Source organism: Chrysemys picta, chromosome 10 (assembly GCF_011386835.1).
Source record: "Chrysemys picta bellii isolate R12L10 chromosome 10, ASM1138683v2, whole genome shotgun sequence".
Classification (NCBI taxonomy): Eukaryota; Metazoa; Chordata; order Testudines; family Emydidae; genus Chrysemys; species Chrysemys picta.
In genome coordinates this window covers 28,824,694-28,850,441 of record NC_088800.1, presented here as the reverse complement: position 1 = coordinate 28,850,441, position 25,748 = coordinate 28,824,694, and the positions used below count along the sequence as shown (strand labels likewise).

The following is a 25,748-nucleotide window of genomic DNA, read 5'->3' as shown; positions in this document are numbered from 1 at the left end:
GTAGTGTGGGGCCCAAAACTGGACACAGTACTCCAGATGAGGCCTCACCAATATCGAATAGAGGGGAATGATCCCATCCCTCCATCTGCTGGCAATGCCCCTATTTATACAGTCCAAAATGCTGTTAGCCTTCTTGGCGACAAGGGCACACTGTTGACTCATATCCAGCTTCTCATCCACTGTAACCCCTGGGTCCTTTTCTGCAAACATGACAATGGAAACTCGCCTTTTAAAGTTGCATATTGAAAAATTGAGAAGAGTAATTTTTTATTTCATCTAAATTATTTAGAGAGACTGTGTATTCATATGTCTCATAAGACGTGGAGGTAGAAAGGATATAACCCATTTATGGACCACTCAAACTATGTGCTTCTGATTCAGCCATATAGTTTAGATGCTGTTTCTAGTTGGCAGTGCCATAGCAGTAACATGAATGTTTCTTTGTTGACAAAGAAGGGAACATGCTTCTGTACCAAATTAATTTTTCCATCATCAGAAATACAGTACAGATCTCTGTGATTGGGTTTACCCTGCCTTTAAGGCCCTTCCTGAATCATCATGGTCCTACCATACCCCACCCTAAAAGAGGAGCAGTAAAGGTGAGTCCTCCAGGCCTGCCTAGAAAGGTTGTGAGGTAGCAGCCAATCAGAGCACGACAGGCTTTGTTAAAATGAGCTGCAGGGCCTAAACAGAGCAGTTGCTGGATGGACTAGAAGGATGAGGAAGACTGGAATTCTCCAGGTCATCAGGCTTGGGAACAGACAGAACTTCAGCCCTGAGGTGAAGAGGAAGGGACTAGATGGAAAGAGGCCCAGGGAATAGCAGTAGCAATTATTAAAGGAAGCAGCACATGGCTGCTATTTGTAGGGTTCCTGGGTTGGGACCCAGAGTAGTGGCCAGGCCCCGAGAAGGGGACAAATGTTGTTTAGAAGCCCAAGAAAGGGGATAGAATTTAAAGGGCTCAAGGATGGGACTAAGACTCTAGAGAGGGCCAACCATTTGTTGAACTTTGTTACCCTGCCTCCTTCCCGCGCACTCTTCCAGAAGGGAACTGAATGTGAGAGGTGACCTGGCTGGAGAACGGCCCTTCTGGAGTAAAAAAATCCAGCCCTTCCCTTCTGGGGTAAAAAAGGTCCACCAAGGACAATCGCTCTACCCTTGTTGGTGGCTGCAACCCTGTTTCTGGCCTCAATTCTCAGCCCCTTCTGTGCTAGCTTTAAGTCCATCCCTGTCCTGTTAGGAACTAGAGCTGGGTCTTCAGAGAGGAATCCCTGCTGGCACTGCTTCCTAATAGGACAGGGATGGATTTAAAGCAAGCCCAGAAGGGGCTGAGAATTGAGGCCAGAGACAGGGCTGCAGCCACCAACAAGGGTAGAGCGATTGTCCTTGGTGGACCTTTTTTACCCCAGAAGGGCAGGGCTGGATTAATTCAGGGGCTTTAGGGGCTGCAGCCCAGGGCTTTGGGCTAAGGGGGGGCCCTACACGCCGGATGCGGCCTGCTGCTTCTTTTCATCTGGCCCGCGGTAAGTCTCCGTGCCGTGGGCCTGACACCGGTCCCTGAGCCTCGGCGCCCCCCACCAGGACTGGAGCTGCAAGTGCCAGCTCGCCGATGTGTCCCTGCAGCCCCTAGGGGAGGGGCATTCAGGGAATATCTGTGCACTGCCCCCACCCCCCCCCAGCGCTGGCTCCACAGCTCCCATTGGCTGGGTACCACGGCCAATGGGAGCTGCGGGGGCAGCTCCTGCAGGCATGGGCAGCATGCACTGCGCAGAGTGGCCTGGTCCCTCTGTCTAGGGGCCGGACATGCTGGCCACCTCAGGGAGCAGAGCAGCGCCAAGCCAGGGCAGGCAGGCATCCTGCGCCGCCAACCAGGAGCCACCTGAGGTAAGCGCCTCCCAGCTGGAGCCTAAACCCCACACCCCCTCCTGCACCCAACCCCCTTCCCCAGCCCGGAGCCCCCTCCTGCACCCAAACTCCCTCCCAGAGCCCGCACCCCAAACCTCCTGGTGCACCCCAACCCCCCTGTCCAAGCCCAACCCCCAGCTGGAGCTGCACCTCCTCCCGCACCCCAATCCCCTGCCCCAGCCCTGAGCCCACTCCTCCACTCCAGACCCTGAGGGACTCCACAAAATCTAATAGCCCCAGGCCCACCAGCCCTGCAGAAGGGGTTCATCCATTTTAGATTTTGTGTGATTTAACTGGAAGGCTGAGCCACTGAAGACCTACCTGATGAGATTAACAGCTGAGATGGAGCGCCAGGAGCAGAGAGTGCAAATTCACACCTGTCTGACAGAAGGCGCTCACAAGAGGTGAATGCACTGTCACAACCTCTTAGTAGTTTCCCCACATGGGAAACAGAAATATGCTAATTAATGGCTTCAGACCTGTTTGAATATTCTGAACTGCCAGGGCACTAACCCTTGACAAATCACCCTTGTCAACCTTGAAACCCTTGACTAACCCTAGGCGTCTGCTAGCTAGGATATTTTCTCATGCTTACTGCCAGTGTTCCAGTTACACCCACAGTCTGGAAGAGGTGTGAGTGAGAGAGAGAGAAAGAGAGCAAGAGGCATGGTTAAGCCTCTCAGAAATTTCAAATGTACCTCAATTCTGAGGGCATGAAACATAGGCTGCTCCTAGGCTAGAATAGCTGCAGAACTACTTTACTGATGTGCAGTGTCTGGGGAAAGAACATTCCTTCCCACCCCTATGCTGCCAAAAAGAAAAATGTCAGCATTCAGGTAGGCTGCGTGGGCCTGGTGCTGGCTTCAGGCTACAAGTCAGTGGAAGTTTACATCACTCTTTTTTTTCCCCTTCAGATTTGTGTTGGACTCAGACTCACAACTTCACATTTAGAGAGACAAGGTGTGTGAGGTAATATCTTTTATTGGACCAACTTCTATTGGTGAGAGAGACAGAAGTTGGTCCAATAAAATATATTACCTCACCCACTTTGTTTCTTGGGACCAACGCAGCTAAAACTACACTGCATACCGCATTGCATTTGGAAGATTATAATCTCTACCATAAGGACTATTCAACCAGCTTTCCTGAAAATACTAGTTATTTCGGTTCCCTGAGGCTGCATATGCTGCCCAACAGGCCCTATCAGGCTGTTTGTGCACTCACAATTGCAGTAAAATGGTGCCAAGCATAACATAGTTTACATTCAACTACTACAGTGGTGAAGTGCAGTGTAATAATAAAACTGGGCAACAAATCATTTGAGGGGAAAATGATATAGAATCTGGCAGTGAAGAGCTATTGTAAATGAATAAACAAACTTTGAGTTACAGCAGTTACTGCAGAGGCCTAAACATCTGGACCATTTCCTTTTAATTGGAGTGTAGACAGTCTATGATATAATTTTCCCAGGTCTGGTTTAATTAAACTGGTAATTCTAGAATGCATGGGGTTTATTCAGGTTATTTTGTAACCCTTTCAAAAAGGGGAAAAGAACAAACAGTATTTCTATAGAAGAATTAAAATATACCAAACAGGTGGCCCTTTAATTTCTTACTGTGTCAAATATTATTGCTCATATCCCCACCCTGATTTCCACTTTTAATGAATGTTTTTACCTTGGGGGACTGGATGATGTTGGCAGTAGTTAATGAGCTAATGGTGCCTTTCACTTTGGGAATGCTAGTTCAAAGCCAGTCCCGATTAATGGTGACCAAAGCTGTTGTCCTTTGAAGAATGGTTAGCAATCTGTGTGTAATGACCTATCTTAACCCACTTCTTCATGGGTAGGCATCCACAACATGAGAGTAGGAGAGGAGTAGGTTGCCTAATAGTTTTCTCTCTATTTGCTGGAATCTTAGTTGGCATTAATTGAATCCCTTGTTGCCAGTAACAGCAGAGAATGGGCAGGGAAATGAAAAATGAAAGGATTGAATGGGCAGGGAAATGAAAAATCTCAGCCATTCAAGTGGATCCTACAGCTTAGGGATATTGGTAGGGCAGTGTGAAATAAGCTTGCTTGGCACCAGACCTGCTCTGGATACATTAACATCTTCATGGGTAAGAGCTGTCAACCTGGCATCTTTCATGAACACCAAATTCACTTTTAAACAACATACATAAAAAATATGTTTTCTCAAAAAAAATTACACTCTTTACAGTACAGTCTCATCTCAGCACAGGTCTCCTGGGAACTGTACTTCTGCAAGTTGGGGTCAACTCCAGCGAAGTGCTCACCTGAGTTGCTGAATGCCTTCAATTTCCATTGAAACAAGGAGGCTCTCAGCACCTTTGCATGATCAGTCCTTTACACAGAAATAGTCTGCTAAGTGTTTAGTTCAATGCTATATAACATTTAGCTTTTTAAAGAAAGCTAAATGTTACTGGATTTGCAAAAATAATTTCTGACTTTAGTGGTCTCCCCCGCCCCCAATTTATAGGCTTAATGAACTCAAGTGCTTTAAAAGCCCTTGCAGATTTTTTCCATCATTAATTTAATGCTGTGAAGTGAAAGCTATAAATCAGGGTTTCTCAAACTATATATGGTAGTCACACAAATGGGACTTCATCTCACCTAATAAATTGGGAGTAACTCAGAGGATCTAATAACAAAAAAAGTAAATGAATTAAAACTACCTTTTAAAAATTCATCAGAATGTGAACCAGCCCCTGGGAGCTCCTGTCCCAGAGGGAAAGGAACTCTGTTATCTTGTATATGGTCACGTTGTCTTTTCATCTTAAATTCAGAACCTGTCCATGTCATTACAGCTTCCTACCCTGTTTTGTAGCCCAAGAGAAATGCAGCAGGGCTTGTGTTGGATTTACAACTGGCTTGTTCTCAAAAGGGCAGTTAAATATGTAACAAGAACAGCATGTGTCACAAACTCTTCCATAAGAGGCCAAGAACTTTACCAAAATGATATGTGCTGCCCTTCTCCTTCTTCCCCACACCCCTGCTCTGCCTGGAGAGTGGAAAATTGAGCACTTTAAAATAGAATAGGAAGTTCAAGTACTTTGCAAATCAAGTACTCATTTTGACTCATTCCTCAGGGAATGTTGCAGTGGATGAAGCCCATAGGCCCCAATCTAGCTAAGCACACATCAGGGCCATAATACCCAGACATCCTAGTAGTAAAAGTAATGTATTCCTTATAGAAGGTGTTGGAGTCCTCTGTTTAGTCAGATTAATAAGGAAGAAGCATGGAAAACTTGCTTCATCTGGCCCTCTAGCATATCTCAGCCACATTTTTGAGAAACTACTAGTAGGAAAAACAGGGTCATCCAAAGGTATCAGTAATGCAAGTGCGAGTTGCAATATGGAGAGTTGGACTGAACTAAGATCATTAACTCAATACATGCAGGCAACTGAAAAGCCATGAATTGGTAATGATTTTGTCATTTTCACCTAAGGATGGATTTGAACTGGTGACTTAAAGATGAAAGGATTTTTAGCTTATTTCTAAATCCATGAGCCATCCATTTCCTACAGGACTTGTGTATTTAATCTGCTGTGTGAGCATTATGAGCAATTTACCCCTTTATAACACTATACCTTTAAAAGCATGGTGGATAGATTCTCTTTCATTTAAACAACATCAACTTTGGTCCATATGTTTTTCATCCATATATAGCAGGATGAATACTCTCTTCTTCCCATTTCTTTGCCATTGAACTTGGGGATTAATGAATATACATTATGACCATGGAGACTTTGCTCTCTTGTTGAGAAGGCCAGATTACACCCTCTGAGTATTTCCCATGCTTTGAAATCAATTCTTATTTAAGGATTACTGTATTTTGATATCTGGAGAGCCTGGTCCCTGATATTAAGGTGATACAGTAGCTGTATTGAAATTAGTTGATGCATTATTGTAGTTGCGGTAATAAAACACTTTATGTTGGTTGCATTTGCAAGAAATGAAACATTGATATCTGGAGGATTGTTTTAAAGAAGTGTCTACAGACATTTTCTCTCTGCCAAAAAGAAGTTTTCTAGAGACGGGTTTGTGCTGATAGGAGTTTTATGACTGTTTTAGAAAGAATTTAGAACACGAGGCTAAGCTGAACACTTTGTAATAAGCAAGCAAAAATTTAGGGCATATAATACCGAACATAATAGACAGTCTGCTGCACTGCTCAGCTATTCTTCAGTACTTGAACTGCTGATGTTTCATCATGAAGGGAAAAACATACTATATGGAAATGTTTCTGTTGCTGGTATGGCAACAACAGTGTGCCAGGTGCCTTTGCAGACTAGAAGAACAAATGGTCTTGCACTGAAGGATTTGCAATCTAGAAAGACGACTTACAGATGAAGGCTGGGTGATGGGCTGAGGTGCAATAAAAGTCTGGGGTCTAGGTTTTAAAAGTTGGGAGGGGTGGGTGGATGACCAGCTTTGTGCTCTCAAACACCTCAGGGAATCACGCAAAATATAAGAGTTGGGGAACTGATTCCAGGGGTGACTGCTAATGCCGAATCTGTACTGTTACAGGGGTCATGGTGGGCTACCCAGGATCAATGTGAAGACACAAAGCTTCTTCCTGGAAGTCCTTGTGTCACTAGTAATCCATTCTCTTTGGGAGCTAGAGCCCCTGTTTATTTTGTTTGTGTTGACAACCCATTCACACCTACCTCAATGGAAGAATTTGGAGAAAACTCCCTCAGGTCCAAATGGGTTTTGCCACAGTGGAGGGCAGCTTGGCCCTGGGTAATTCAACTATAATGTTTAGAAAATGTCTTGTTAGTTGCACAATTTTTTGCATGGATTTTTTAAACAAATATTTTTGTTCATGCATTGTGTTAAGAGTTCATAGAATCGTAGAATATCAGGGTTTGAAGGGATCTCAGGAAGTCATCTAGTCCAACCCCCTGCTCAAAGCAGGACCAATCCCCAACTAAATCATCCCAGCCAGGGATTTGTCAAGCCTGACCTTAAAAACCTCTAAGGAAGGAGATTCCATCACCTCCCTAGGTAACCCATTCCAATACTTCACCACCCTCCTAGTGAAAAAGTTTTTCCTAATATCCAACCTAAACCTCCCCCACTGCAACTTGAGACCATTACTCCTTGTTCTGTCATCTGGTACCACTGAGAACAGTCTAAATCTATCCTCTTTGGAACCCCCTTTCAGGTAGTTTAAAGCAGCTATCGATCCCCCCCCCATTCTTCTCTTCTGCAGACTAAACAATCCCAGTTCCCTCAGCCTCTCCTCATAAATCATGTGCTCCAGCCCCTTAATCATTTTTGTTGCCCTCCATTGGACTCTTTCCAATTTTTCCACATCCTTCTTGTAGTGTGGGGCCCAAAATTGGACACAGTACTCCAGATGAGGCCTCACCAATGTCGAGTAGAGGGGAATGATCACGTTCCTCCATCTGCTGGCAATGCCTCTACTTATACAGCCCAAAATGTCGTTAGCCTTCTTGGCAACAAGGGCACACTGTTGACTCATATCCAGCTTCTCGTCCACTGTGACCCCTAGGTCCTTTTCTGCTGAACTGCTGCCTGGCCATTCGGTCGCTAGTCTGTAGCAGTGCATGGGATTCTTCCACCCAAGTGCAGGACTCTGCACTTGTCCTTGTTGAACCTCATCAGATTTCTTTTGGCCAAAGCCTCTAATTTGTCTAGGTCCTTCTGTATCCTATCCCTACCCTCCAGCATATCTACCACTCCTCCCAGTTTAGTGTTGTGACGTTGTGCAGTCTATATGGTTTTATAAAAACTTGATAATAAGTCAATATAATGTAACTGAGATAGTTTTAGAGAAAATACGGTAATAAGTGAATGTAACGTAACTGGGATATGCTTCATGCAAAAGGTCTCTTGTAAGGTATCATTACAAACCTTGTAATCTACTGAGTATGATCATCTGATTTGTATAAATGTACCACTCTTGTATCTAAAACTAGAAATATAAAATGTAACTCTGAGGGCCTATTGTAATTGTGTAAAGTGTGGACCATTAATGATGGTTTGGAATCTTGATGACTCCCATTGTCTGCAGATGGCTGTATTTACCTGTGAGTCTTCCTGTATATGTGTGTGCTGGCAAGTGAGTAATGAAGTCTTGCAGTGACATGTGATCATGTCACCTGAACTGGAATCCATCTTTAACCTGGTGCTTTTCCAGTGAGGGGGGGTGGAAACCCAGAGGGACAAAGAGTTCCCGCCTTATGCAAAAGATATATAAAGGGGGGAAGAGAACAGAGAGGGAGAGGAGCAATCATGAAGAATCCCCTAGCTACCACCTGAGCTGCAACAAGAGCTGTACCAGGGGAAAGAATTGTGCCCAGGCCTGGAAGGTGTCCAGTCTGAGAAAAACTTACTGAAGCATCTCTGAGGGTGAGATTATCTGTATTTAGTTTGATTAGGCATAGACTTGCGCATTTTATTTTATTTTGCTTGGTGACTTACTTTGTTCTGTCTGTTACTACTTTGAACCACTTAAATCCTACTGTCTGTATTTAATAAAATCACTTTTATGCAAACAACTGTGCATATCTCTCTATCAGTGTTATAGAGGGCGAACAATTTGAGTTTGCCCTGCATAAGCTTTATGCAGGGTAAAACGGATTTATCTGGGTTTAGACCCCATTGGGAGTTGGGCATCTGAGTGCTAAAGACAAGTACACTACTGTGAGCCTTTTTCAGGTAAACTTGCAGCTTTGGGACAGGAGATTCAGACCCTGGATCTGTGTCTGGAGCCAGACGGGAGTGTCTGGCTCAGCAAGACAGGGTGCTGGAGTCCTGAGCTGGCAGGGAAAACAGAAGCAGGGGTAGTCTTTGCACATCTGGTGGCAGCTCTCAAGGGGGTTTCTGTGATCCAACCCGTCACAAGTGTCATCTGCAAACCTCCTGAGGGTGATCCTCTAGATCATTAATGAAGATATTGAACAAAACCGACCCTTGGGGCCCTCCGCTTGATACCAGGGATGGAGGGATGAGTATGGAGTAGAAAATATCAAATTTCTTTCTCTCTGAGCCTGTAGCCCTTTTACTCTGCCTCTAGCACATCCACAGATGTTGCCTGCTGATATATTATAACCCTTACATAGTCATGTACTCTCATTTGTATGTACAGATTGCCATCAGCTTTAGTATAATCTGTTGTGCCTTCCCATGGATGTACCTTATTAATACACTTTATAACTTCTTACCAGTCCACCTCAAATGAACCTCCGTAATGGTGACAACTCTTCCTGTTTTCATTTCCTAAATAACATATTTGCAGAGCAAACTGGCTATTAGTGCAGCTTTTATTTATTAAAGTATTTGTCTAGTTACGCACTTTCCAACAGAATCAAAAACATACAAAAATATTGGTCACTAAAACTGACTCAGACAATTGGCAGTGTCCTAACTCTCAACAGGAACTCACCTGCTGTAATAATAAATAAACTGACTACGTGTTGTATTTTGATTGAGCAGAGAAGACTTCAATGTGACCTGAAGCTCATCAATATCAGGGTTTCTCTGACCATCATAGGGAATGAATTTCAAGCTCAGAGACAGCAACTAAGAATGCTCTGTTGCTGATCCTGAGCAGTTGACTTCCAGGCACTTTCTTCTTTAGATGTGATTTAAGGTGGAATCTGCACTTTCTCCCTTTTTTTTTCTTTTCTTTTTCTCTATCATCATCCATCTCTGGGACTTTAGAATTGCAGATGAGCCTGTGAAGGGTACCTATAAGCTGTGGCCCAATTGTACTGGAGTATATTTTGATGGGCTCAGATTTGAGGATGTATTTCCTCAGTTTTGATTTAAGGTCTGGTTTAGGCTCCAATCCAGCAAAGCACTTTATGCACATGAATTGAACATGGAACTACGTATGCGCTTAAAGTTAAGTATGTACATAAGTGTTTTGCTGTGTCATGGTCTTAGTGTCAGGATCTTAGAGAAGAGTTTTGTTCAACCAAAGTATCCAATTTTTAGTTTTTCATTCTACGCTGACCTTTCTTCATTAGGGCCCATTGTTGTTTTAGTTATTTAATTTTATATCTCCCAAGTTCACTGACTGACAAAAGGGAAGACACAGTCTCTGCTCTGAGGGACTTCTAATCCTAAGAGAAATCATGTAGACAAAGGAATAGGAACAGAAAAGGGAAGCAACAATCAGTACCAGGTGACAGAGCCATGAAGTTAGGCATTTATCATGTTAGTTGTATAATATGTGTGTGTTCCTCTCTTTCTGGGTCTCTCTCTCAGCTACAGTATTACATTCAAACGACTTGGAGTGAAGGCCAGGGATTTATAAGGCTGGTGTTTGGAAAAGCTATTCTGTTGTTTTAAAAAATCTTCTGTAGAATTCTCCAAAACCAGCAATAATCTTGAGGTTAAAAAATGATATTTTCCTATCCAATATTTGTTTGATATAGATAGGACATTTATAGACTACTTGCCTACTTGGTTTTTTTCCTCTCCAAATCAGGGGTAAGGTCTTAGCCTAATATTTAATTTCTTTTTTTAAACCACATCTGTAGACTTGGTAGCAGGAACTTATGCCTTTTTCTTTCTTTAGTGAAGGGAAGTCAGAAGTGTGAACTGAATTGCCGAGCAATAGGCTACCGGTTCTACGTGAGACAAGCTGAAAAAGTAATAGACGGCACGCCATGTGATCAAAATGGAACTGCAGTCTGTGTGTCTGGGCAATGCAAGGTAAGTCCAGCATCTTAATATGTGAACTTTAGCAATTCATCTTGGGGAGTCTCTTATATGTTATGTGAGTTACAATAATAATTGATGCAATCTGATTTGTGAACGTCTGGTGTCTTGTTAACTTTATATATACTGTATATTTTTCATAGATAGGAAAAATACGTGCCCTTATCATACTTTACTTATATATAAACCTGTAAAAATAGCGACTGAGAGAATTTTGAAAGGTTGTGTGGAAGTTTCTGACCAGAATTAAGATGGCTTTCAGTGAATTTCCTCATATATTTAGCTTCTTGCAAAAGAGGTGTTTATCCCTATGTCAAATTAAACTCCCCAGTAATTTTTAAGCTAAACAATGGAAGTAAAAATAAAAAGTAAGAAAGCAACTTCACTTTAGCTTTGGAATGTAGATATCTCTCTTCTTTCTCAGCTGAAACAGATGGTAAGACTTAGTGGTTCACTTTTATTCAATTAAATGTTAAAGTACATGTCATTTAACCAGCAACACTGTAATTTTTCCCATCAGCCCAGATGTGCAGTTAAGAGATGCAAATTATTCTCCTTATTGGTTATCTACTGTTCTGTTGGTAGAACATAAATTATTGTATGTTGGATATACAGTCATTTATTTGGAGTCCAAATGAGGTACTGTGTTGACTTTACACAATCTGCTGTATGGATTCTCATCATAAAGGGTAAATGTCCTGCAGTTTCTGTGAGATGATAGCACTCTTATGCAAAATGTGATGTTTATGTTTATTTAAAACCTCTGATACAATAAGATAAGAAAAATGTGTAAAAAGCTCTTATCTGTTGCATTTGCAAAAGAGAGCTTGTTTTTCGAGTCTCTGGTATATGGGAAGGGGTTCAGAAAAGAAACCTAATAATTGCAAATAAGTGGCATTCAATGTTTGATGTTTCCAGTATCAGTAGGCAGAAGAAACATTGGAAAGTTTTAACAAGTGGTGTGAAATGTGACTTATGAATCCAAATATGAAAAAGGACAAATTTAGTTGTTGCTTTGCCAGAAGAAATCCTATATACATTAGAACCCTTTTCTATTCCTCCTACTTGTACACATCTGGACAATGCCATGTATATGTCTATATTTGTATTTTTAGCAGTACAGGCAGTCTTAGATTTGAGTTTTCTTTGTAGATGACAGATATGTGTGAAGTTGCTTATCAGTAAAGATGCCTTGATCTAAAACTGATTCATAAGGAGCCAGAATTTTTTTTAAATTACAATTCTGATCGGTGGCCAATAGCGGAATTGAGATATGGACGTTTTATTGAACCAGCAGCCCTGTTTTCCTGATGCTTTCTGCAAATACAGAATATAGGATGATGTGTCTATATTTGGAAGTCTAGGATAAAAAGGAATGATGGCTTCTCAGGAACCTAACGAGAAATATTGTTCAGAATTTTGCCATCATGAAGTTCATATGCAGTTTGTTAATTTCCAAATCTCCGGATGAGATGTCAAAAACCTAATACGTGTTCCAAATCGATAGTGTGAATACGAAATGGCTACTACCTGGGATTCTTATGCTTTGTTACTTACTATTATACTGGTCACATCTGTATTTATTTTTAAAGCTCCTTATTTCAGTAATGTTCAATGAGTTGGCATAGCATATCATTCCCAAAAGAACTTAAATGAAACCAATTCTGCCCACTTCTATAGGTGCTAAAGGCCCTAAAAGCACTCTACACCTCTATACTCTGTGTTGGTTCTCTCAACATCAGAGTAGAGTGAGAGGGTAAGATAAGCTAAGGACATGGATAGTGTCTCCAAATAGGCAGGAGAAGGGGTTCAATTGTTTGCAGGTACAATTTAGGTTATTTAGACATTAATGTACTTGATTCATAGGAACAATCAGGCGCTTGGACATTGAAATAATCCATATTGTGTATGCACGAATGTATAGCTTCAGTAAAGGTTTCCTGTTATGGGTTAATAAATCTAATGCATTCAATAGTGTAATTGTAATCACTGCAATGTGTAACATTTCTACTTGGACAGAAAAAAATCTTCTTTCCTAGATTTAATGTGTGGTGTTAGTGTATCAAAGGGGCAGAATATGTTCTGCTTGCTAGATTACATCAAATAAGTTAAATGTTTTTACTTAATGTTGAATCCTTCCTTTGTGGTTTTAAATCAGAATTGTAACATTATAGGATCTAAAAAAAAAGGGGGGGGGGGAAATCTGTCATGCAGGTATTTAGATTAGTTTATCATGTATGGGAATTAAGGTGACTTAAAAACACTTACATTTGATAAACTCTAACAGCTCCTATCATGTTAGTATGTACACAGCAATTATTAAGTTGACACAGCAATTTGCATTTCCATAGTGCTTTCCATTTGTGGAACTCAATAAACACTGCCAAATTAAGTGTAAAAATATAATAAGAAAAGCCAAAGAGGAGTTTGAAGAACAACTAGCCAAAAACTCAAAAGGTAATAACAAAATGTTTTTTTAAATACATCAGAAGCAGGAAGCCTGCTAAACAACCAGTGGGGGCCCCTCGATGATCGAGATAGATAAGGAGCGCTTAAAGACGATAAAGTCATTGCGGAGAAACTAAACAAATTATTTGCTTCGGTCTTCCTGGCTGAGGATGTTAGGGAGCTTCCCAAAACTGAGCCGGCTTTTGTAGGTGACAAATCTGAGGAACTGTCACAGATTGAAGTGTCACTAGAGGTGGTTTTGGAATTAATTGATAAACTTAACATTCTTATGCCATTCTTATGTTCTTATGTTTTGATTAATACTCAATGTGTGATGTTGTGTATATGCATCCTTACCTCAGTTTGTGTGTGCATTTAGGGGATTTGGCTTAAATTGGGCATGCTTTTCTGCACTCTGCATGTGCATTTGGAGATATGACTACAGCTTGTTTGGTTTGAAGAAAAATTAAATTTTAAAACCTATTTAATTATTGGACAAATGTGACTTCTCCCCTTTTGAAATTGTGCAAAATACTGTTCTTGTATGGAAAAGCTTTCATACCAAGTACTACATAAAAGAAGCACCAGAAAGAGGATAAGTATTTAGAAATTTGGTCACTCTTTTTAGTGTATTCAGAGGAGGGTGGGCTCCTCAGCAAGCAAGCCAGAAACTTTAACCAGGTTCTTTGAATATTAAACTGATCCTGAAAATGCAAGTTTCCGAAAAGAGAACCTATTTTAAACTATTCCTAGTTTAACTATACTCACTAATGAAATCCCTCTTTTTTTCCTGTGACTTTCTTCAGACTTCTGGGATTATTCTGTCTGCTCCTGGAGTTTTGTCCGTACTTTAATTTCTTGACCACCTGTTCTGACATGATTTTGATTCCCTTCAGAATTCCTTCTTCCTGCTTTGGTAAATGCATTTCTTAGCCTCATCTGCTCGGACCTTCTTTTGCAAACGCTGTGAGGTCAGTAATTCAATACTGGCTGTTAGCCTTCTTTAACCAGCATGGTAACATGAGTTGTTTGCATAATTATTATATGATGGGGTAGTTTATAGTTACCATTATTTTCAGTGAAACTACTGTATACTGAACAGTACTTACTACAAAATCTTGTGCAGTTTTGCTATAACTATGGGATGTTCATAACTCATGTCATAACTGATCACATGTATCAGTTAACTTAATTTGGTGTGCAATTATCTCATTATTCTCCAGTTCAATAATTTAAAAAAGATTAGATTGTATAACTTGCATTTCTTCTCTGCTTGATGTTTTCTACTTTGATACATCTGTCTTACTTTTCACTATTTTTGCACCATCTTATTCCACCCTATTTTTTTTTGTTCTTGTTTTTATCCCAATGATTTTGTTGCTAGTTGTAGTAGTGATAAGTGAACCTCAAAAAGTCAGGGTTCTCACTTGCTCTGTCCTAATCACTTGGGCCTGCAAAACTGAGCAAGACTTCTCATGAGAACAGGCTTTTGATGCAACCTTTTTGGCACTCCTTGTTAAGACAGAAATACCGCAAGCACAGTTTTTCATGTAGTATTTTTGCACTTCTTGTCTGTGGTTCTGGATGGGAAGACAAAGATGCATAAAATTAAAAAAGTTTTGGTTCAGGTTCTCATAGCCCTCCTTAACCCTTTTACAAGGCTGGTGGATGGTAAGGTCCAAGCCATGGGTCGGCTGGGGGACCTGGATGGAAACAAAGGGCGGCTGGTGAAAGCCCCGGAAAAATAATTTGAATAAGCATGGATTAAACAAAAGGGGGCTGGTGAAAGCCCCAGAGAATTGCTTTGAATAAGCATGGATTTGCCTGCACTGTACACTTTATCTGCCGGGTAGTCCCAGACATATAATAAAGTTGCGGCCTGATTAAAACCCATAACAAGTCTCCTGTCCTCCTTGTGGTATATCCAGACAATGTCTTGGGTCAATACATTAAAAATAACATTTGTAGGATCTTGCCCTTTCCTCATCGAGTAAGAAAACAAGTCAAGCTTGTCTAGTATTAGTGTAATATTCCTAGGCATAGCAGTGAAGGAATAGGTGGGAACAAACACTTGCTATCACATTACCGGTCATGGGTACTCCAGATGTGACCAAACAAGCATTGGTGCCTGGAGGAGCTGGATATTTTCAGCACAAGATTAAAGCTTCTGTCTTCAAACAAAAGCTGGTTGCATTGCAGGAAACTGCTTCTGAATGGAGCTGAAAGGTACAAAGAAATCTTGCCAATAAAATTGCACAGCTGAATGGAGCCCCAAAATGTTTTCCTTAGGGATCATGACTGTATTTGACTGCACATACCACCCTTTGGGTCGGATGGTATATGTCAGAGTTTTGATAATGGGATGCAGATTGTCAAATTCAGAACTGCACTGAGCCAGTTGATTAGAAAGGCCTTCAGAGAGTGAGTAATTAATTAGCTTCTTTATGGAACTGTGGCAAAAAACATTTTTCATTTGTAGTTCTGGCATACAGTGGGCCAGATTCTGCCTTTGGATTGGTGAACAGGGATCCCATTGGAATCAAGTGGAAACATGTGCAACCTAATATTCACTAATATTGGGGCATAATTCACCCCAGTGTCTTGGTGCAACATAGTTACTAATTTAGGACTAGATTCGTCCACCTTATTAACCATAAAATAACGGACTAAGTTACTACTCAACACAAATAATGGTGGCAGAATCTGGCTCTTAGCCTCTTTGCAACTGGACTTTAGTGAGCAAAAACCCTAACAAGACACAAGCAGGCTTGTGTGTCAGATGAACAGCAATATGGAGGTAAGTTTCACTGCATTCTATCTTGAGATGAGCCATTTCAACTTGACTTCTTATAGTAAGATGGGAGAGTAACTAGAGCAGTTTGTTTCCTGATGTTGACAGCAGGAGGAATGTATTAAATTAAATTTTTTATTGGGTCAGTCACTTTAACCACAGGTTACTGAAAGGCAGTTATTCAAAAACTTTCCCTTAGTTGTAAGAAAGATCTTATGGGGGCGGAGAGGAAAGAACTTAAAAACAAATAAAACCCAGGAAGTTGGAAACCGATCTTTAATTTTGACAGGTTTCCTTTTTACTTTACTGTTTCCCATTAGAAATGTTCCTCCTTTAAAGTCAAACAAAAAGGTTCACAGGTTTTTAACTAACAGGCCTGGAAAGATTTGAGGATAACTTCTGCGTCTACTTACATCATTGTAAATCTGGAGTAACTCCCCTGAAGTCAATGTGTTCCTCCAAAATGTTTATGCATTGTTATCAGCTGCTGACAAGCAAGAGATTACAGTGATTAAGACAAATATTTGCACATCCAAGTTTTTAGGGGATAAACAGTTCAAACTGTATCTCATGGCCTTTCCCTTTGCTAGCAAGGGAAATCATCAACACACTTCGTCATGTTCTAGTTCTGTTTTCTCCAGCCATCCAAAACACATCTTTACAAGCAAAGTTCCAACTGGCAGTGTTCATGTTTCAATCCTGTGCCATGCATTAGATACAGATACTTGATTCATGGCTTCATTTAGAAGAGAAGATTTGCTTTAATTTTATAAAAAAAACATCCGTATGATCTTATTTGGTAACCTACCTTCTACCTCCTTAATTTTGTCGTCCTCCCCCATCTGCTCTATATCAGTTTGCTTGGCTGTGCAGAAAGATTTCTGTTTAAATGGGAAGCAATTCCTACATGTGTATTATCAAGAATGTAGGAGAGGGGTAACTGTAATATAATTTATGCCTATTATATGATCCTCTGTTTGCTGCATCCGAAGAAGTGAGGTTTTTACCCACGAAAGCTTATGCCCAAATAAATCTGTTAGTATTTAAGGTGCCACCAGACTCCTTGTTGCTTGCTTTATAGTTATCATTTTGCTTGCTAAACAAGAACTAGAGGATAATTTCCTGAAGATATGTGACTGTAGTCTCTTAGGTGGTTTTGCACATTGGCAGGAACCAAAGCCAATGGCTTCAGATAATCCAAGCGCTGGTAATTAACAAATAATACAGTGTCGATTCTTTGAACTTTTACCCCTGCCATGTTCTGAGCAACAGGCTGTCTGGTAGCTCCAAAGTGGGGCCAGGGAAAATCCAATCAGGGAAGATGAAACAATGAACCTTGGGGGGGTTTAAAAACCTCAGCCCTAAAGCTGAAGAGACAGAAGAAGGCATTGATTGCTGGTCTTGACGATTGACCCTTCAATGCCAGAAACAGGGGTGTGTGTGATAAGTTAGATCTACCTAAACTTTAAATAAGGTGTATGTGGTTTTCTTGTTGTTAAAATCTTTTTGTCTGAATGCTTTGTTTCTATGGATAAATACATAATACTTTGTCTTGGTGAAACTATTCTAAATTGTTGCATTTACCTACTGGTAACAGCTCCCATAGGGATGTCTCTTGCAAATGCCAAACCAAACCCAGTTGAGCCATCTCAGGACTCATGGTTGGTGAACAGGGGTGTTGTAGCCAGTAGACTTGTGCTGTGAGTGGGAGAATTGCAGGATTCCACCCTAAGAGGAATAGTGGTGCAGGACCTATCACTTAAAAGATTGTATTCGTTATAATGATAATTCAGTTATGTTTTTTGTGCACAAAGAGCAACTTATAATTTCAGTGTGAATGACTTTACTTTTTTTCTTTCTTGGTTTTGATTTTAGTTTCCCTTTAATTTAAAATTAAAGTATCCTTGAGACAGCATAGTATGTGTATCTATGTCCTATCTTGGGCTGAATTAAACACACAATAGTAGTGCATCCAATAGTCTCCTAGAAATGTAAAGGGATGGTACCTAGGAGACAAAAGCATTAGTTACACAGCTATTTACAGCACAATAAATGCTATAATATTAATATAATCTGTGTGAGAGGTGCTGGGGTAAAGGCAAAACATTTATCCTCTCATGTTGCTGAACAATGAATCTTCCATGGGATTAAAGAGTGGTGCTAATAGAAACTACAGAGAATCTCATTAAGTTTTCCTCAGCTGGAAATATGGCACATATCACCTCCATCATTATGCAAGTAGCTGAAGGAGCTATTCATGAAATAGTCATCCTGGCTACATTCTTGTGCCCCTTGTGAGGGTAGCTATTACTGGTGAGTAGTGAAATTGGTAGTGGAGATTATATGGGTTTTTTGTTGTTGTTGGTTTTTTAACTTTTAAATTCTAGACCATCCCTTGACAATCAGATCTAGGCTCAGTAATGAGCAAGTCTACGTGAACATAATTAAACAGCTTCGCAGGCTTATGGGAAATTGAACAATATGGGTTTTAGCTTTATTTGTAATACCCCATGGAAATTTTGGAGAAAAGAGTAAATTTGAATTCTGCATTTACTGGGCTGGGTGAAAGCCAACTCAACCTCCTTGTATACATAAGATATTTGAATAAACTATATTTTTAGGATCAATTTTTTTTTATAGTTTTGCACCGAGTTTTGTTTAATGTATTTTATTTATTTAAATAAGGTTTAAGGCTTTCATCACTCAAAAAGCATCTGGGTAATGTCTATAAAATACCAAAGTTTAAAAACCATAATGTTGACCCAGTGGTCCAGATATATAGACCTCCAGCATCAGTTTGCTTTCATGCGTACTGAGGGGTTGATGGAAATAAGGAAAATAAAATGGGGAGGATTGAAATAATCCAAATGTATTACCTAATGCTACAATTACCTAATGCTACAGTTTGCCTTCAGTGTTTATAGCATCTTTCTGTGGCCCATGACTATAACGCTACACATGTGCTGCTCAGAAAAAGCTTTGAGTACATTTTAAGAAGGGGAAGCATTTAACTACTGTTTGATAGCATGTTTGTTTGATGGTCCCAACACCCATTCTGAAAAGGAAATTAAATACAGTTAACCAAGAGGTTGCTATTTTTTCATAAATCTGACATTTGGGAAAACTATGACAGGAATTGCAGATGCTCAGCACCTCTCAGAATCAGGCTGTATGGCATTAGCACTGGGTAAAGAGGGTTTGGGGTGTTTTTTTTGACACTTTTGAATCTTTCAGACATTTCCTGCCTGGCTGTGTTGTACTGCCTGATGAAATGAGGGGGGTTGCACATAGAACTCCTATTACACTGTTAGAATTCACAAGCATAAATCACTTGCACAGCCAATGGAGTCTGGTCTAAATGGTCTAGAGCCACAGCTGGTGCAAATCGGTGTAATTTCACTGATGTCAGTGAAGCAATGCCATATTTACAGCAGTTTCGGATATGGCTCCTAATCTTTGTATTAACTCTCATTTTTTTCAGTGAAGATAAATACCACAAAGAATAGGTGTCATTAAAGTAATAGTGGGACTGCAAATACCTTTAGAGATTTTCTGTAAATACTCTTAAATTGTGTAAAGTTAAAAACAAACAAACAAAAACCCCTTCCTCTTCAGTTGATGACTTGTATGTGATGTGTCACAGTTTACCAGGTGCCTTTTAATGCAGTAGGATGTGGTATTTTAGTAAAAGCAAACTTCATAGATACCTCCAGAATTCTCAATTTGCTGTCTGAAACTAAACTGAACTGCTACTGTGACCTGTCTCGGATAGATTCTTCGGAACCTGTCTATTTTTAATTGTTTCAAAGCCCCGATTTGGTATTTGAAGGGGATCTTTCAAGGACATTATATTTCCCTAATCTTAGTATACAGTGTCACCTAGTGTTTATTACAGGTACTGTAGTTACCATATCCCACCTACCCCATTTACAGCTCAGTTCTGCTTCCCGTGAAGTCAGTTACAAAACTCCCATTGATTTCCCTGATTGCAGGATGAGGCTCATGGTAGAGTGACACTATATGGGTCCATTGATCTTTCTTAACCTTTCCAATGTCTACCTTCCACCGCTTGTGAGTTATGAGAAAAGCCCTAACACCTGGAAACTCCACAGTTCCTGGCTCCATTGACATCAGTGACAGTGGGATTTCACCTTCTGTGTTGAAACAAAGTCGGTGTATGATATTGTAACTTACATATCAGATTAGCTGTCTCTCGTTTCGTGTCTTGCCTCTTGAGAATAATTTACCTCTTCTTGTGTTGAGAAATTTTAAACAATGCAGTCTCAGTCATCAGCCATTTCCCATTGTATTTGAAATTATTGAGGGAGCCAAGTTTTACCTAACTTAATTGTCTTGCACCTTAGGGATTTCTTATCAAAGTAACTTGTGTACAAGCGAATCTTTAAAGCAGGAAATATTGCCTGTCTGCTTGGTTTGGGGGGGGGTTGTTTTTTACATATTTGGAAAGCATCTTGTGCTTTTAAAAACTCTGTAAATATCAATAACATGAGTCTCCATGGATTGTCGAATGAACACAATGATACATCACAGGAATGAAGTAAATTAAGAAACCAGTAGATTTGTGTCTTTTGTGCTAAAGAGTGGCTATTTTTCTGAAAGAAGTATCCCCCCCCCTCTCTTTCTCTCTGACTCTGCACACACATGCACAGAGTTCTGTTTGGGAAAATGTCTTTTAAAAATTTTAATGATTTTTGGAGTGGATGCTACTTGCATAGCTTGATTAACATGAAGCACCATATTCAATAACACATACATTTACTTTATTAAGGAAGTCTTACCCATTATGATTTGCTTGACAGTTTTCCCCTTAGCAACATATGAAATGATGCTCTTAATTTTGTCTGTAGATGCCAATGATGTTTTTACAAGTAGGGATGGGCAAACTGGTTTGGATGAAATAAGAACTGACCTGGAGCCCTGCCCCCTGTTGTAGCTAAATAGGTTGGTTTAAACTTTAAAAATATATTTTTTGTTACAAAAATATACTACACAACAGCTGTTAGTAGTACTGGAGTCTGCTCACTCACAGACTACAATAAAATGCATCTCCTAATGATCAAGCTCATTGAGAATATGGTTATACACTGCAGTTATTCCTAACTTGCACATTATTTTGTGCTGCTATGGATTTTATGGAAAAATAATTTAGAAAAATGGCTGAATACACTGTCTAAAGAGCCAGTTTACATGGTCTGTATCACTATCTTCTGGACACTTTGTTTCTTTAGTATAACAAGAATAAATCCCTATTTCAAATAACACGATCTGTTCTGATGACATTTGTGGTCTGTATTTTGTGTTTGTGGGGGGAGTAATACTTACGCCACCAATTGTTTTAAATTCTGCTGTGGACTCTTCACATCTCATTCCAATTAAGACAGAAATGATCATTTCAGAAGAGTGATGTGCTGGGTACATGATCTTGTGCGTACAGGGGGCAAACTTGATCTAAGGCTTTTCCACCTCTAATATTGTGTATATTTTGAGCAGACTCCATACTTTCTATGGAAAGGGTGTGTGAAGGAGTTATATTTATTCAGCTAGGCTTTCTTGTTCTGAAATCACTGTTGCCATTTTATGAGTGTCACGGTTACAGGGCTAGCTGCACTTCTGTCCCATCCCTCTGAGTGCAGGTGGCAGGCCTCATACTTTTACTTCTCTGGGGTGTAATCCATGTGGTTTTTCTCACTCTTAGGTGGGGCTCTGGGCTACAGTACCCTGTGGATCAATCATGCTACCCCAGCAATGGTCTGGAATCTGAGACCAGTGATGCGTTCAGTGACAAGGGAGCCTTCTTAAACCAAAGTATTATTTAACCTTAACAGTAGAAATGTAGCATAACATGAGGTGGGGGGGAGGATTTTAGAACAGTGTCTACATGCATGCCTCTGTTTTACCTAAAGCGCTACCATCCAGGCTGACCTAGGTGACCCAGGCTGGCCTAGGCTCTTCAGACATGCCCAGCGTTGTCTGTGTGTGTCACTCTCAGAACAGCATCTCAGCAGTAACTTCCTGACCTCTGGACAAAGTGTCTCTTTATAACTACTTAAGCCACTCCCAGTCTTTATTCAGGCCTAATTCAATGGTATCAAGTTTGCAAATTAATTCCAGTTCTGCAGTTTCTCGTTGAAGTTTTTTTGTTGTTGAATAATGGCGACTTTTAAGTCTGTTATTGAGTTTGTTATTGTTATTATAGTTTTCCCACTGTTGATATTCACCCCTTCTTGTCAACTGTTGGGAATGGGCCATGTCCACCCTAATTGAATTGGTCTTGTTAGCACTACCCCCCACTTAGTAAAGCAACTGCCATCTTTTCATGTGCTGTATATTTATACCTGCCTACTGTATTTTCCACTCCATGCATCTGATGAAGTGGGTTATAGCCCACGAAAGCTTATGCCCAATAAATGTGTTAGTCTCTAAGATGCCACAAGGACTCCTCGTTGTTTTTATGGGGAGGTAGTTTATCTCAATCTATTGTTTGTTTCCTGGTTGGTTTTTACAACAGCCTAACGCTAAACCACACTATTGTATTCATACAGTTAACATACCAGTAGCCACACTATATACTGTATTAACAAATTATTGCAGAGCTGCCCCACATCCATCACAATTATTATGTGCTTCCTGGGCTGGACTCTGAATTCCATATGAAACCAGCCTCTTTCCCAAACACTTTAGTCATTTAAAAATGACCCTGGAAAAAATAGGAAAGATTGTTAATACTTTTTTCAGCCCACCCAAAAGCAGGAAGTACCAGAAATCTCCCAAGAACCAGTTTTATTATTTATTTACTGATATTGTGGGTTTTGTGTGTGTGCGCATAATTTGCAGCCTTTGAACAGGATACTGCCTGGTGAGTTTTGGGGAAGATCTCACCTTTTGGGTGGTCATTTCATTAAACTTTGCCTCACTATTGTTGTTAGTTGTTGTTATGGCAAATGCTGAATAGCTGTGCATTGCTAATACATGTACACCAAAATACAGGTCTGGAAATAGTTTGTCAATATAATCTTTTATATTTGTCTTTTTTTGCTATACCTTGCCCTCAGTTGTCCTAAACTTCCATAAAAGTAAGTTTCAATGACTGAAATATCCCTGGATTAAGGACAAATCTGTCTTTCTCCAGCATCTCCTCCAGCCATAAGGGTCATTTGATTCTAATGCCAGGAGACCCCTTTAGCTTCACATCAATATCAGCCTTTCTTGATTTTTTTTAAAGTCAGGAAGGTGCGCTTCAACTTTTAAAAGTATGAAAGAAGAGTGTAAATGGAATTCTGAAGGGTTTTTAACCACTAAGGGAAGAAAATCTGAGGAAAGATTTATTTTAAAGAATTTATAGTACAGGCCATCACTTTGATCTCATTTTTGTATTGTTACTGTTCAGTATGTTAAATTCTAGACAATTCACAGTACTGTAGATATTTCCCAGTCATGACAACTAAGTGGGAGAGGGCATGTGAACAGTGGAGCAATGTAGTTTTGAAAAGAGCAAAATAGTTATTCCAAAGCTGTAAAGCAAATGACAAAGCAGTTGATTTTGCAGAGAAACTAGTAGCCACAAAGTGGCGCACTTTACAAGAGGACATCACATGAAGACTGGATTGAGATAGAAATTATCTCGCTCCCCTGATGTTGCGCTAGACAGCAGTTAAAAGGCTCTTGTAAATTGTCTACATTATATGAAGCAGCTATTTCCTTTCTCTTCTCATTTTTGGTATCTAATTTTCTCATTTGAGTGCTTGTTGATATTTCATCCTCTAGGTAACTTCTTGTAATATCTGATCGGTGAATATCAAAGCAGTTCCATGATGCAGTCAGTAAGTAGCTTTAGTTTAGTAAAGAAAGGACCCTCAGTCAAGCTGTAGACATTTTATTTTACAACCTTTCAAAGATATAATTTATACTGAGGAAAGCACATATCATACTGAAATCCAAGCAGACTTTACGGGGTAGAGATTCAGTCAGCCATATGAAACATGGTCCATTCTTCTGCAGCTCTGGCATACAAAAGTGTGGTTAGGTAAAGAGCTCCCATGGCGACCTAGACGCCAGTGTCAAGTTAGCAAAACTATGGACCACACCATAAATATAAATTAGAAAATTCTAAAGATTATATATATAAATCAGAGCCAGAAAACATAACAGTAGGAACTGTGGAGTTTCCAGGTGTTAGGGCTTTTCTCATAACTCACAAGCGGTGGAAGGTAGACATTGGAAAGGTTAAGAAAGATCATTCCCATGTGGAAAAATCTATTTCTCATAGGGATCTCACCTTAATTATATACTGCTTATTCCACTTCCAGTATTGAAGATTATTACATTTCTAATATTAAGGGCCAGGCTTTATATCCCTTACCCCTACCTACCCTGTGTCTGTCTTGTCTGTATAGATTGAAAGTGCTTTGGGGCAGACACTGTGCATATACAGTATCAGTATATATATACAATGGGGCTCCATTTTAAATATAATAAACATGATTAATAGCACTACCATAATAAACATGACTATTAGCAATAATAGTGTGTGGTTGTCCCTTGCATTAGTGTATAAGGGGGAAGGGCATGTGGACCAATGGGCTTATTCCCCGTTTGAACCCAGTCAAATGAATTAGCTGACCATGGCCATCTGCTTGTCTTATTCCATGCTCCTTCTCATTCTATCTGAGTGCATCCTCAGAGCTGGCACAGTGGGGGTGCTTTCTCCAACATGCAGGGAGCTTTTGTAAAGGTTTGTGCCTGAGGTACAATAGCTCTTGGAATACCATGTGGGGCCACAGCGGTTCTGCACCACCCTAAACACAGGCTTGTGCCTTAATGGCACAATGAGGTCTGCAGTGTTTAATTGGAACCACACAGGCACAGTGCGGGTCTGAGGTTTGGAACTTTGTTTGCTTTTGAGGAAGGGCAGATCTAATGGAGTGTGAGTACAGGTATTTGACCCCATTCTAAAAGCTAGTCTTGGAATATGCAATTATTTAAATTATCTTAAAAATGAGAATGGCATAGAGCTATATGTTACTGGTAGCTTTTGTCAGGATCGGACCACACACACAGAGATGTGCATCCCGGAGGTGGAGAAATAGGTTACTGTTATATTGAATAGCTTTTAAGAATTAAATAAAAGTGGCTTGATTGAAACATTCAGAAATTGTTTGTTTTGGGGTTTTATTAATGTCCACCATGACCGAGCATAACATGCGGTAAACTTGAGAGCTTAACACTGAATTTTTGTGGTGTACATTGTTTTCTTCATATAAAAAAGTAGGATTCCTTCACTATAAAATAAGCAGAACAACTTGAGCTCACTTGCTGTTTTCATACCTCGTTTTGACTGAGATTTTGCTGTTGTTGGAGACTCTGTTAGGAATGGTTATATTTACTGGCAAAAAAGTAGAGCTCCTAAATATGCAACAAAAATAATCCAGTGTGTACAAAACTAAAGAGAATTAAAATATATTTAATTATGGTAGAATGTGTTCTCTTACTGTGCTTTCTGCATACACTGTTATGTTTCCTTGGCTGCTGGAAATATGAACTCTCCATTGTTTCTCCCCATAACGACTTGCTAATGCCAGGCATTGCTTTGGGAAACACCTGCCTGGCATTAATAAGGTGTTAATGGAAGAAACAGGTTCCTGGGAGCTAAGAACCCTCCACCCCTTGACTCCTTGTATAGTTTCATGTTAACAGTGTTTTCCAAAGACAGTGAGCCTCTGTTATATTGTAGATAGGTTCCTTCTGTTGGGATTTCCCTGTCCAAGAAGACTTTGCACACATTAGTATCTTTCAACTTGTCTTTTGCCTTCCTGTAAGTATAAAACAAGATCATTTTATTGTTGGGATATTATCTTCAGCCATGC

At 40.1% G+C, this 25,748-nt stretch overlaps 1 protein-coding gene across 1 annotated transcript in view; it reads left to right on the top strand.

Moving 5' to 3' along the window:
• Nucleotides 1–25,748, top strand: part of THSD4 (thrombospondin type 1 domain containing 4) — a 644,254-nt gene that overhangs the window by 247,187 nt on the left and 371,319 nt on the right. Inside the window, exon 7 of the mRNA XM_005284967.4 lies at nt 10,483–10,619. Coding sequence (XP_005285024.2) covers nt 10,483–10,619 — 137 coding nt within the window. The remainder of the gene's footprint in view (nt 1–10,482; nt 10,620–25,748) is intronic.